Source organism: Anabrus simplex, chromosome 1 (genome assembly GCF_040414725.1).
Source record: "Anabrus simplex isolate iqAnaSimp1 chromosome 1, ASM4041472v1, whole genome shotgun sequence".
In the NCBI taxonomy this organism is placed as follows: Eukaryota; Metazoa; Arthropoda; class Insecta; order Orthoptera; family Tettigoniidae; genus Anabrus; species Anabrus simplex.
In genome coordinates, this window is record NC_090265.1 from 844,539,893 (window position 1) to 844,553,934 (window position 14,042).

Here is a 14,042-nt window from a genome sequence, read left to right on the forward strand (position 1 = left end):
ATTGTTCAGAATAAAGTATTTCAGAAAAAGGTAAGAGAAAGAAAGAAAATAAAAGAAAGAAAAAAATATATGAAAGAAATAAAAAAGAAATGAATATTTTAATAGAATATTTAAGAGTGGAGGGAGGATGAGAACCTTGGTACCCGCCGCGCTAAACGATTTAAATCGCCCGCCCGATAAATTTAGTTCAGACCTCCTGACGGGCAGAGGAGCTAGCGTGCATTTTCCGGCAATCTTTGCAGCAGCCGTTGCGTACAGAAGTGGAAAATAACGTTGAGAGTCATCTCTTACTCATTCTCTTTGATATACTATGCCTAGTTAAGACTTGATTCGGTTTTGTATTGAGACCCTTGTTTGCACTGCTACTGTCATTTGTCGACTCTATCACATGTGTCATAGTGCGTTGTTCCCTTGTTAGAAAGATCCAGATTCAGTAGGTAAGGTGTAGGGTAACATGTCGTTCGTAATAACACACGTTCTTGGTAATGTTCACATACCCATTTGGCAATACCTACATTAAAACCCTCTGATTTTTGTTAGCACATCCTCAATACTAGAACCTTTAGTTGTTAAGTTATATTCTATGTCCTTCTCAATTGTAGACCCGTTTCAGCATGTCAAAGTAGCAAGACGCCAAGATCGGTCACTTCGGCATGAAGATATAATACTTTGTTTTCTCGTGCTTACTCCCGATTTTCACTCATACTAGTGATCATTGTCCTAAAGTACTTTCTGAATAGTTGCATTACTTGCACATACTAAGATACGATCCCTACATGGTAATAACCTAAAAGTTAACAGTTTTACCAGCTTTAAAATTTGTGAGATAAAGTGTTTATTAGTAACCATAATTAAGTGGTTCTGAGTGTTGTGAAGTGTTTCATTCATTCCGTATTGGAACTGGGTGTTAGTTAAATACCGAGCCCAATTTAATATCAAGAAGTAGAAGAAGAATTCTCTTTGATATCAAGTATTCCTTGGTTTAAGTCAATCATATGTTTCAAATGTCAAACCCGCAAGGAAGTGTTGCAAAACGTAAACAAATTTATTGGTAGGTGAAGTGCTAAGTTTGTGAATAAATAATGGGCTGACCGATAAAGAAACGTTAAATTTTGAATATAGGTGAAGGACGGTTTACGAGAAGATATTTTAATGCTGTTCGTTAAAGAAACATTGTTCTTCCTTTTGGGTAAGGTTAGGACTGGCAATAATATACTGCCCATGCTCAAGAATGGCAGCCGTACATACGGATGCTGCTGTATTTGGATATACTGCCTTTTCTCAAGATGTCCCGGTGCCTACAATTGAGAGAATTAACATGTCTGACTCGGAAAATAGAAATAATTTTAACCCACAAGTAAGTTAACTTTTTATAATATTTAAGTTACTATATTTTAACCCAGGAGAAGTCAGATTAAATTTGCTACGCGAGAAGTCGCAAGCAGTCGGAAAGACCGCACCTATATTGATCTCAGCTAACTCCATGCACACCGGTCTTTGGCATTCTTTAGTATTGATTTTCGCTAATTGTTGTTTATTGTTTACTTCGCTCTTATTATTGAATAAAATACAAACACAAATACAAACTTAAACATCATCTTTGAAAAGTCAGCAATTCACTTAACAGTAAACTCAGTAAACTGATTTTGGGTGTGAATTTTTATTCACCACTATATAGGCTATTAAATGTTCACTCTGCCACTGCACTCTCTGCAGGATTGCTTCATACATTCATTCTGCACCCTTGGAGCTTTCCCTAAGTCCACACGAAACACAGGAACAAACAGTGTGCTCTCGGCAGACAAATGTTCCACACCGGACGCAGGTGGTCTGCGTTTGTTTTTTGTTTTTTTTTGTTTTTTGTTTTTCGTACAGAAGGTGCACCACCCTGGAACCTGGGGCTTCTGTCTCTGGGTAATCACATCTGGTTCTTTCCCAAGGAGTTCCCTGATCCTTACTTGAACATCACAACAAATGCTCCTTATCGTCAGGCGAATCACTAAAAAGTCCCTGCATAGTTCCATGGATAGATCCTTCAAGAAGTTATTTCTGGTACCTAGCTCCATTTTGTTTTTTAAAATGATGTAGACATTGATGCCTGCAATGTTCAATAGAGTGTAAAATAATGTGAGACTCCATCAATTGCTCACTCTTGCAACATTGTACAATTGTTTCAGTTGATCAACTACATCAGCACATCCTTTGGTTAGGTTGTGAGAATTTCAGGTTTGTGAGTATCACCTGAGTCAGCGTCGATTTTGTCTGTTTCGTGCCTGGTGGATAAAAGCAACACAACTTTGTTCTTTGTAGGAACATATGAAACCAGCACTAAATCATCTTTGCATCCAAAAATACTGCTTCCCTTTCACTTCCTTGAAGAACTGGGGAATTTCGGACTTGTTTTTTTTTAATTGTCCCCTCTAAAGTTTATCTATGGTCCTTCAAGAGAGTTTCTGCAAGGGGAAGGAAGTGTTCCAATTCTCGGTAGTAATATTATGTCCACTGTTTGAAATCAGCATGATCAAACGTTCAACAATATTCTTTGCTCTATTGTTCAATTGGAAATGTCCGGGATTCTCTTATCCTGTATGTATCTCCATGTTATACGTATAAAATGTATGTGCATCAGCCAGACAAGATTTTTAGTCCATAGTTCGTGGGCTTATTGGGAATAAATTGCCGAAAGGAACATGTACCCCGGAATGCCTCTGGCATCTCATTGATGGTTACATACTCACTAAGGGAATAATTATTTCTGCACCGAATAACAAATCCCTCGAAAATGTCCTTGATAGTTGCCATTTTATGAACTGATTTTCTTTCATTATGATCATTACTATTGTCGAACCTTAATGCACCGGGCGAGTTGGCCGTGCGCTTAGAGGCGCGCGGCTGTGAGCTTGCATCCGGGAGATAGTAGGTTCGAATCCCACTATCGGCAGCCCTGAAAATGGTTTTCCGTGGTTTCCCATTTTCACACCAGGCAAATGCTGGGGCTGTACCTTAATTAAGGCCACGGCTGCTTCCTTCCAACTCCTAGGCCTTTCCTATCCCATCGTCGCCATAAGACCTATCTGTGTTGGTGCGACGTAAAGCCCCTAGCAAAAAAAGAACCTTAATGCTCGTAATAGAAACTGAAACCTTCGTATATTCATTGTAATTCTGAAACACTCAATTCCTGGTCCATCGGTTGACCACATGTCCTTGCGGTTTGTATGAGAACACTTCATTGTTCCAGCCAAATATAAGAGACCTATCACAGGTTTTATTTCTGCCAATGTTACATCACTAGCATCTCTCTCCCTAGAATAGTTTGCCCTGGTTTTTCTTATCCAAATATTTGTGAAGTTAACAGTTTCCTCCAAGACGCTGTTGGGGAAAAATAGCTCCCAAGATTCCAGTATGGTAGTTGCATGTCGAGCTTGGCCTATCGGACCTCACAGATGCGTTACAATATTCTTCCTTCTTGCCCTTCCTCTACCAACACTAGGGTTTGGAAAATAATTCCATCTTGTTTCACCATTTCCATCAATGTACTCGAGTAGCAGTTGATCTTGATTGGAGTCTACTTGAGAAACCTCATCCTCAGATTCTGCGGACTCTTCAGAAGCACTGATTTCTATATTATCAGTCTCATCATCTGCTTCTTCGGGTAAATCAACATCTTCCTCAAATCCCTCTTCACGAAAGAGTTGTCTTCTAACCAAATCCTGTTCAATTTGCAGGCATTCATTCTCCTGTAGCTCTTTTCCAACACTGTCCAACAATTTTCTTATGCTATCTTCATCCACTTCTGTCAATAAAACCCGTCGCTTTGAAAGTCGCACACGATAGAATTGGCTGCACTAAACAAATATGCATGAACTCGCATGCGATCAGAAGCACCGCACCGATTAATTACTATCTGCTATGACTCACTAGATGGCACTGTCAGTTATTCACCTATATGAGAGCCCTGCCCACATCCCCACCAACGATATGATAGAGGGTGATTGTCATCTGTCACTTATATTCCAAGTGATACCAACTTTACCATAACTGCAGTCTTTTCCCCACCATGCGACTTCTCCCGGGTAAAAGAGTCTATATGTATGACAGAGTACACAACAACAAAAACATAGTGTAACCTGGCATTGCCAATCTTTTAGTGTGTCAATCAGTCACCTACTGATGTGCATTTAAGGCTGTTGCTCCAATTAGCCTTTGCAGTAGCCTTCACTACATGCACTAGCCATGTGTCTTGGTAGGCATGCTAGTTCTGAACTGATAAGCCCAAATTGGCACACTGGGGTGAAACGTGGCAATCAATAATGAGTTAGCTGGAAAATGTACGATTTCCAACAATGGATCAGTTATATTGGAACTACATTCTGATTAGTTGAGCTGTTCATCTCTGTACTCCCAAGTCTTCCTAGCCCATAATTTGCAAAATTTTTGTAACCCTACTCTTCTGTTAGAAATCACCCAGAACAAATAGTGCTGCTTTTCTTTGGATCTTTTCTAGTTCCTGGATCAAGTAATCCTGGCGAGGGTTCCATTCAGTACAACCATAACTTAACTCTAATTGGGATCTTAGCAGTGACATATACGCTCTCTCCTTTACATCCTTCATATCCATGTGAAGAGATCCGTAACCTTTAATTACAATCCCACTTATGTGATTACTCCAGTGAAGATCTTTTCTTACATTAACACCTAGCTACTTACTATGATCCCCATGAGTTTCTGTCACACAATCAACACTATAATTAAAAATGAGAGGACTTCTTCTCTTGTTGAAACTTACAACCTGACTTGTCACACCGTTTACCATCATCCCATTGTCTACTGTCCATCTGTCAACAGTCTTTCTGCATTTGTTCACAATCCTGTAACTACAACCATTACTTCATACAATATAACATTACCCGCAGTTATTTACTCATATAATTTGTATATGATATGTAAGAAAACACCAAGGTCTGATACATATAGTGTGTATAGTATATGTGTTTGGCTGTGGAGTAGTGGCTATAAAGTATACGATCCCCTGTCTGGACCTTGGTGAGCCAAATTGTTGACACTAGCATTGCACTTTGTGTAATTGTGTGAGCCCATGAAGCATTATATTAATCTGTGCATTTTACTGTAAGTAATGACATCTGAGTGCATGATTCATTCACATGTGTGCAGCATGAGTTTGTACTAGAGTATTTTCGGAAGGCTTATTAGAGACCAATCGTTCCACCCATACACTTTGTATAAGGTAAACTTAATGGTAATTTTAATTTCCCTGTGATGAGATTGATGAGTTGATGACAACATTTGTATCACTTTTTATTTGATTATTTCATAAGCACTCACTACTCGATTGTTTCATTAATTCAAATGAAGTTTTGAATGCATAATAGAAAAATTAATCAAATAATAGAAAATAATGAAATAATTGAATGAGCAGTTATTTTGTATTTGAACATCTCATCACTAGACTGTATGTTAATCAAGGCCATGGTCAATTCCTTCCCTCTCCTAGTCCTTTCCTGTCCCATTGTCACCATAAGATTTATCTGTGCTGGTGCGATGTAAAGCAAATTGTGAAAGAATATTCATATCATCTGTGAGCTCATTACATAGTTTCCTTACATGATTAACTTCTCCGCAATCCAGAAACCCCCTCTGTGTTACATGTGACAAATTTCATGGTCTAATCCATATTAACTAACAGTAACTTATAGTTAGACAAAATTTCTTATAAAGAAATCACAAAAACTCATTTGCTTATCGAATACAATATACTGTATATGACATTCACACAAGGGCGCCCATGCCCGGGGGAAAGGGGGAGCCGCGGGCCCCCTCTAGCTCTCAGGAAAAGGAAAATTGTAATGTAGTCAGGTGTTTTTCTTTCAAGAAAATGATTTAAAAGTCTGTATTACATAGAAGTGGTAATACCGCCCCTCACCAACAGCAGGGGATACCGTGGGTATTGTTCTACCGCGGAATACAAGTTGCTATTCATCTTCCAAATATTAGAAAGACTATGTACCCCCAGGTCTTAGCCTCCCCCCCCTGCAAACTGTCATATGGGCACCCATGCATTCGCAGTCAGTACATGTTTCGACCCTAATTGGGCCCTTTTAAGTTAAATAACTTAAAGTTAATAGCTAAAACAAATTTATTAAAAACAATCAGAATTAATAATTTATCACCCATGTCCAAATACATTAGCATCCTAAAATGACATAAGATAGCTATATTTTTTTTAAATGGGACATCAACATTTTAATATCCAGTACAAAACCTCAATTATAAATCTTCAAAATGTGTCAACTTTATAAAATTCTTATCAAAATACTGGACACACTACGTAAACTGATTATAATTAAAACAGTAGTCTACAGAGAATAATGTCCTTGAACACGTTAAACCTCCATAAAATAGATTAAACCGATGAATGAATTGTAAACTGTACAGCATTATTCCCTCAAGTCCGTATTGAGCAAGATAGGCAATATGTTTATGTTTGAGTGATTGGATATGTTACTTCTCATAGAAGATTAAGTACAAGAATTGTTTATCTTACGTAACTCAGGATGAAAATCTAACGATGTTAGTTCTTCAAGGATATTATTATCTGTAGTCTGCTGTTTTAATTATATGTACACTAAAATTATCTGCCCATATTTCTTTATTCATTTGCATTTTCTAATTTTGGCTATAGGTAGCATAAGTATGGCCATTTCATTCTGATTCAGAGATGTTGGCAAATTTGTTGTCAATATATAGCCTACTGTGTGTATATATACTTTTTTTTCTTTTTTTTCTTCAGGACCTTTGTCCATGTAGCAGGGATGACTTCATAATCTTTGCTGAATTTTCTGAAGTCACTGGTCCAATACCTCTTCTAACAATACCAGCAAATTTGGAAGAATCCATGGATATTGATGTCGGCAATTTGATTATGAAGATTATGTCAGTCGATTACCAGGCAAATCCAAGGTGAGACAGGCAGTGTAAGTTTAAAATAGGGCTGCATTCTGTATTCAAGAGGTAAAACATTTGGAACACTTTTGAGATTCTTATCTGGAGGGTATGCTGATGGTTACGTAGAGACCTTCGCTTTAATTTGGCATTGTTTTCACTCGTGCTTTCTGCTGTCCCTACAGCCTTGGGGTAGTGAGCCTGCCTCTTACCCAGGTCAGGGATGATGGGCGAGTGGCCTAGATTAAGTCCCTTAAAACAAACCCAATAATCATCATCATCATCACCTGGACCTGAGGGCTGGATAGAGGACCACGCAGCCTATGTAAGAACTATCTGGTGGTGAGATAGCAGAAGGTCGTAAGCTATAATTTTCATGATGATCCGTATTGGCAAGCAATTACAGTTGAAGTTAAGCAAAGGTTCACCTATTCAATACACATTTATTAATGATGTAGCTTATTTAAACATTAAAAATATCATGGTCCTAGTTTCGACCTACTGTAGGTCATCTTCGGCCGTTATATAACCAATAATTGACTAATCATTGACAGCAAAAATGTGCACTAAAATAAACGTAAAAACTAAGTTCATAAGATTGCATTTAAACATGCAAAATAAATTTGTTTCCACAGTCTCAGCTTGTGGTTAACAATAACTGAATATAAATTCATCAGAGTCTGGCTTGTGGTTAACAATAAATTGTTGAATATAAAATCATCCATATGAATGAGAGGTTATGTCAAAATGGTATGACGTGGAGTTAAGCCCTTTAGTTGTAGCCTACATGGTTGAAGCACAAATAACATGGCTGTGTCTCAAATGGGGAACATCTTAAATGCTAGATCAGTAGATCATATAAATAATAAAGGACATTTTTTTTTTTTTTTTTGCACTCATTCTTTACGGCTATATACCTGTATGTTTCTTGTCACCTTGGGAAAGAAAAACTTTCTAAGAATCACTGATCTTATTAACTCATCCTGATGATCAATTTGATTGATATTTAGTATTGGAACAAATATGGTCTCATAAAATCATATTTATGTAATTATTGCAATTTATAATTTTAAATAAAATTCTATGTGGAAAAAATGCAGTTCTGAAGGTTCTGAACAAGGACAGTAATTTTCTGCTGGGGTGTATGTTTCAGTATCTCTCTATGTAAAAATGAAATGACGTTCTGCCTTCCAAAACAACAACACGTCCAAAATGCTCAGCGGAATTTCATGAAATTTTGCACAAATATTCCCAGAGGGAACTGATGATGATCATCATCATCATTCCTATTCCGTCAAATGTCAAGTGTATTAGGACAAATTTTGATAAACAGAAAGGTAAAATTTCGAGATTTGGAATCAAGATTATTTAACAGAACAACCTCGGTAGGTTTACCACAAGGTAAGTCCCTGGAAGTCCCTGAACAGACTGCGAACTGAAGTTTCAAGAACAAGGGACAACTTATATAAGTGGCATTTTCCGACCAAGACAGTTCTATGTTATTGTGGCAAATTTCAAACAACACAACATCTCTTATGTGTCTGTTGTGCTCATTCAGATGTAGAATGAGTGATTTGACTCAAGCTAATTCACATGCCCTCAAAGTGGCTAAGTTTTGGCCGGGAACTGTTTGAAGTCACTTGATGAACACATATTTGTGTACTTGTGTTCATTTCATGTTTCATATTTTGTACTTCTGACACGAATAAATAAATAACCACAAGGTGGTATATTGCTTCCAAACTGCTATTCATTATATACAGCGGAATTAGAATCCATCTGAACCCTAAAGCCTGAACCTATAAATGTTACATTACCGGGCGCGTGGTGAATTTCGTTCACCATTCATTTTTCTTAGTCTTAGCAACTAGTTAACAAGTACTAACTCTTACACGACTGATATTGTTACTCCTTATGTGCTTTATAATCCTTAGACATAATAATTACTACACAAATTACAAGTGACAGTACATACATATAATAAAAAAGGGTAAAAATGTTCATGGGTTGAAGTCTGAAAATAAAATTGAAACAGATGAATACTTAAATCATGAAAATTTAGAATGAAACACTTCTAATAATCTTCATTAATCATTATCATTATTCTCACACCTTACACATCTAATGCATCTTTTAGAGTGTGCTTTACACACAAAGTTATGACACTGATTACACTTCATTGCGGTGACTTGATTTTGTTTCCACTCACAGTGATGGCACTTTTATTTCTTCTGATGTTTCTTCCTGATGGTATGGGGATAACACTGCTCGTATATCCGGAGGCAGTGTTTCTATCTTAGCTCGTCCAACAAACCACTTATTCATGAGTTGAAACAAAAGATTCTTCAATCCTAGAGGTAGCCTTTGAAAAGTTAGTGGTGCACCACATTGTTTCATATTTCCCAAAGAAAAAATCCCACTCAAGTTCGTCGTGTTCGTAGCTATCAACTACGCCTACATCACCTTCTTGTTCACTCTCACTGTCATGATCAATGTCTGAATAATTTACCACTTCATCTTCACCATCAGAAAAATCACAAACTTCAGCTCCCTCAGATCCTTCCTCCTCATCAGATAATTCCTGCAACAGCGTTTGTATGTCTTCATCCTTCGCAAACTTCTCCCTAAATAAAAATTGGTAGTTACTTCTGTTTCCTCTGTAGTCTACATTTTAAAATAATGAAACTCCAAGAACGTCTAAGGTACAATTTTACTTACATTTCCGGGCGCGTGGTGAAGAAAGTTCACCAAATGATAGCAAGTGCGAGTCAAGGTCGAATAGCGTGACACCTACAACTTCCTGAACAGATACTGGTACACTGAGAGTATCGATAAGACTTCGCCAGAAGGTACTAGCAGCGCGAAGGCTGTAGCACTTAGGAATTAAAAACTTCAGATGAAATACGCAGGTTGGTGAACAAAATTCACCAGCGTGCCCGGTTTAGGGTTAATACGTAAATCAAGGATCCTACAATTAGCAGATGATATTTATAGTAATATATACAACTCAAAAATCTTTTGAAGAATGCTGCATCGTCATCATATTCAATTTTCAAATGTTGAAGTTGCTGCAGTATGAAGCAGATACTACAGCCTTGTCACTGACTGTATCAAAATCATCACGTTGAGTTTAGGCTATGATACAGATGCTCCAAATCTTGAAAAGCACCATATTCCCAGGCATCGTTTTGTGTATAGCCCCATTCTTTTAGGATGGCCCTAGTTCGTGTCATACAAATTCTTATCCTAATAAGTGTTATCCATACTGGCCATGGTTGTGAGGCGTGAGTTGGAGTCCCCTCTCTTGGCTTATTCCAGTCTGGTAGTGTTGACTGTTGCTGACAGTACTGATTCCTGAGCGTGCTTGGTATACTTGTTGCAGGCTTGATGCTGTGTAATGAATAGACATTAGATTTGTATGCTGATATGGAAACCACCAAAACCAACAAGGAAGTGCATTTGAAGGTGAAATTGAACAAATAATTAAGTTTAATAGTGCATATATGTGCATATTTGAATGTCTTCCAAACAGTGTAAAGTACTTAATGCTGTGATCTCTTTTGACAATGAAATGGTTCAAAAGGAACTCGCACTTATCAAGACATACTTCCGGATCATACCAGCTAGAATCAATCAAGAAGCTAGAAACATATGGATTGCATCTTGGTGGTTCGCTGGACATTATGGAGAACGTGAAGTGTGAACTGGAAGGTATCCCAGGAAACCTCGGATTCCATCTGCAAAGTATCGTGATGTCCTTAAATGAAATCCGGGCTACGACATCACGGTGGCCGTTAACAAATATTTGGCTGGTACTGATAATGTGGATCTGTCAGAATGTTTAACACCTACACTCACTCCCAAATTCAAGTACTGTCCTGTCACATCCATAGATGTAGAGCTAATTTTAACAAACACCACAGATTTATACCAGAAAATTTGGAGAAGATAGTTCTAGTGTACTCCAATTACGAAATCCACATGAGTGAAGCCATGGGTAACTGCTAGTGTATGATAAATGACATTGTGCTAAGTATGTTTTCAACACCTGATGGCACACGCTATTAACTTGACATATGAAATGTTTAAAATGTCTACCTTCAGTGTAATCCAGGCTTCTACTCGTCTTCAAATTAATTTTTTTTCTAATGTACGTGAAAATGCCTGGTGTGGTGCATACTGTATGACAGGCAGCCACAATTTGAGCTGTCAGATACACCAAATACTTCCAAGTACCCTCACAGGGAAAAGTACAGTCAGTTTAAATCAGCCAAGCAGTTGGTCCACTTCTACCTGTCCAGCACTCATGATAATGTACATTACAGTGTCTGCAGGCACAATGACAGAAATCTGCAGGAGTACCTTGTACATGGACCTTTGTTTTCTTATATATAGATAAATGATATAAGTAAAAAACCTGAATCACAGGTAAGGCTATTTGCGGATGATGTATAGAGTAGTAAATGAGTTGCAGGATTGTGAGCAACTGTAGAGGGACCTAGACAATTTTGTGAGATGGGCAGTAGATAATAGTATGATGGTAAATGGGATGAAAAGTCAGGTTGTAAGTTTCACCAAGAGGAAAAGTCCTCTCAGTTTTAATTACTATGTTGATGGGGTGAGAGTACCTCATGGGGAACACTGTACTGTAAGTACCTAGGTGTTAATATAGGGAATTGTCTTCATTGGACCAAGCAAGTTGGCTGTGCGGTTGGGGGCGCGCGGCTTTGAGCTTGCATTCAGGAGATAGTGAGTTCGAACCCCACTGTCGGCAGCCCTGAAAATGGTTTTCCGTGGTTACCATCTTCACACCGGGCAAATGGTGGGGCCGTATCTTAATTAAGGCCATGGCAGATTCCTTTCCACTCCTAGCCCTCTCCTATAATGTACCATCATCGCCATAAAACCTATCTGTGTCAGTGCGATGTAAAGCAACTTGATGAAGCAAAAGAAGATTTTAATTGGAGTAATCATATTAATGAGGTCATTAAGAGAGATTACAGATCTCTTCATATGGTTATGAGAGTATTCAGGGTTTCTAGTCAGGATGTAAAGGAGAGGGCATATAAGTCACTATTAAGACCCCAATTAGAGTATGCTTCCAGTGTATGCTACTCACACCAGGATTGCTTGATGCAAGAACTGAAAAAGATCCAAAGGAAATTAGCACAATTTGTTCTGGGCAGTTTCCTACAAAGGAGTAATGTTACAAAAATATTGCATACTTTGGGCTGCAAAAACTTGGGAGTAAGGAGATAAGAGGCTCAACTCTGTTGTATGTTTTGATCTGTCAGTGGAGAGATGGCGTGGAATAATATTATTAGAGACCGGGCGAGTTGGCCGAGCGCGTAGAGGCGCACGGCTGTGAGCTTGCATCCGGGAGATAGTAGGTTCGAATCCCACTATCGGCAGCCCTGAAGATGGTTTTCCGTGGTTTACCATTTTCACACCAGGCAAATGCTGGGGCTGTACCTTAATTAAGGCCACGGCCGCTTCCTTCCAACTCCTAGGCCTTTCCTATCCCATCATCGCCATAAGACCTATCTGTGTCGGTGCGACGTAAAGCCCCTAGCAAAAAAAAAAAAAAGAAAAGAAAAATTAGATGAATAAGCTTGTGCTAAGCTTTTAAAAGTAGAAAAGATCATAATATGAAGATAAAGTTGAAATTCAAGAGGACAAATTGGGGCAAATATTTATAGAATGAGAAGTAAGGAATTGGAATTAATTATCAGGGGAAACAGTTTGATTAATTTCCAAGTTCTTTGAAAACTTTTAAGGAAAAGCTAGGTAAACAATTGACAGAGAATGTACGACCTTGGCAACAGTCCTAAATGCAGATCAGATCATTGATTGTTGATTTAAACCATTCTATCGGATTAGATGATTAGGACTAAAGGAATCATTTATGGGCATTAAAAATGTTTTCAGGTCAATATCAATTTATCAGTGACATGGTTACACATGGTGTAAGAAGTGTGTCAGATTTTAAAATAGCAGTTTAGACATTATGGAATGCACTGGTTAATGGTTAACAAAGTAATTATGCATTTCTGGACACACATTGTTATAACATTTTTCTCTTCTCTGTATGTGAGGAATTAATTCTTGAAGTTTTATCCAGGGGTTCGTTACATTCTGTATAAATGATCATTGTAGTTTTAGATAAGGTACTTAGGATAAATATGTTTATAAATATTGATACTTTGTGTAGAAAACGCAAGTCAAACAAGGTGTTTGCTATATTGTTCCAGTGGTCAATTCTCATTCTGCCAGGATGTGGAAGTACTGCAAACTGATATTGCTCCTAGTACCTATGCTTATGTACATTACTGTACCCTCCACGACCTGAAAGCTCGGGGCTTTGTGAGGCCTCTGTGCTTGGCGTACATGAGTGCTGATGTTCAGAAGCTGCATTCAATCTTCCCACTTCTGCGAGAGAGATTTTTGAAGGTAATGTCAGAGTTCTTTGATATACTTCATAATTTCATCACTATATGATGGGATAAAAACTCTTCTCTCCAGGATTCATTTGACTATATATCAGTTTTCTGCACCTGGGATACAAATTACTGTATGTTGTGTTCCTTTTTAAAAAAAAATATATATATACATACAAAGGTTCTGGGAAGGGTTCTGTAGTGGTGACTTTCTACTGATAAGTTATTGTCATTGGTCATAGTTATTTTCATCAAGACCAACTATAATACCTCAAACCTTAACTGACCTATTGAAATAATCCTTAATGGTGGCAATTGGAGAGCTAGCATGTGTTTGTTTTGATTTGTGTAAGTCATATTGTTACCAAATATTAGGAATTTGAAAATTATTAATCATTATATTTATTTGTAGTCTTCAGAAAGGCTATAGAGCCTTTTTAATGCCGTAAGAAGCTGTTTGTTCTTAAAGAACTTATTTATTTATTTTTTTTTTGCTAGGGGCTTTACGTCGCACCGACACAGATAGGTCTTATGGCGACGAAACTTATTTATTCAAACAGTGTCGGTGGTGATTGGGTTATTGTTGGTTCTCGTGTTCTTCTTTGAAAGTTTTTTTTAATTTATATTTTCAGTTACCTGTGCGGT

The 14,042-nt window shown here is 37.8% G+C and overlaps 1 protein-coding gene across 2 annotated transcripts in view; it reads left to right on the forward strand.

Annotated features, from left to right (window-relative positions):
• Nucleotides 1-1,000: 1,000 nt before the first annotated feature.
• LOC136857625 (guanine nucleotide exchange protein SMCR8) overlaps nucleotides 1,001-14,042 on the forward strand; it is a 103,449-nt gene continuing 90,407 nt past the window's right edge. For both annotated transcript variants that reach the window (XM_067136418.2, XM_067136419.2), the window contains exons 1-3: nucleotides 1,001-1,357; nucleotides 6,809-6,978; nucleotides 13,212-13,410. In XM_067136418.2, the coding sequence (XP_066992519.2) occupies nucleotides 1,232-1,357; nucleotides 6,809-6,978; nucleotides 13,212-13,410 (495 nt within the window). In that variant the 5' untranslated portion in view covers nucleotides 1,001-1,231. The remainder of the gene's footprint in view (nucleotides 1,358-6,808; nucleotides 6,979-13,211; nucleotides 13,411-14,042) is intronic.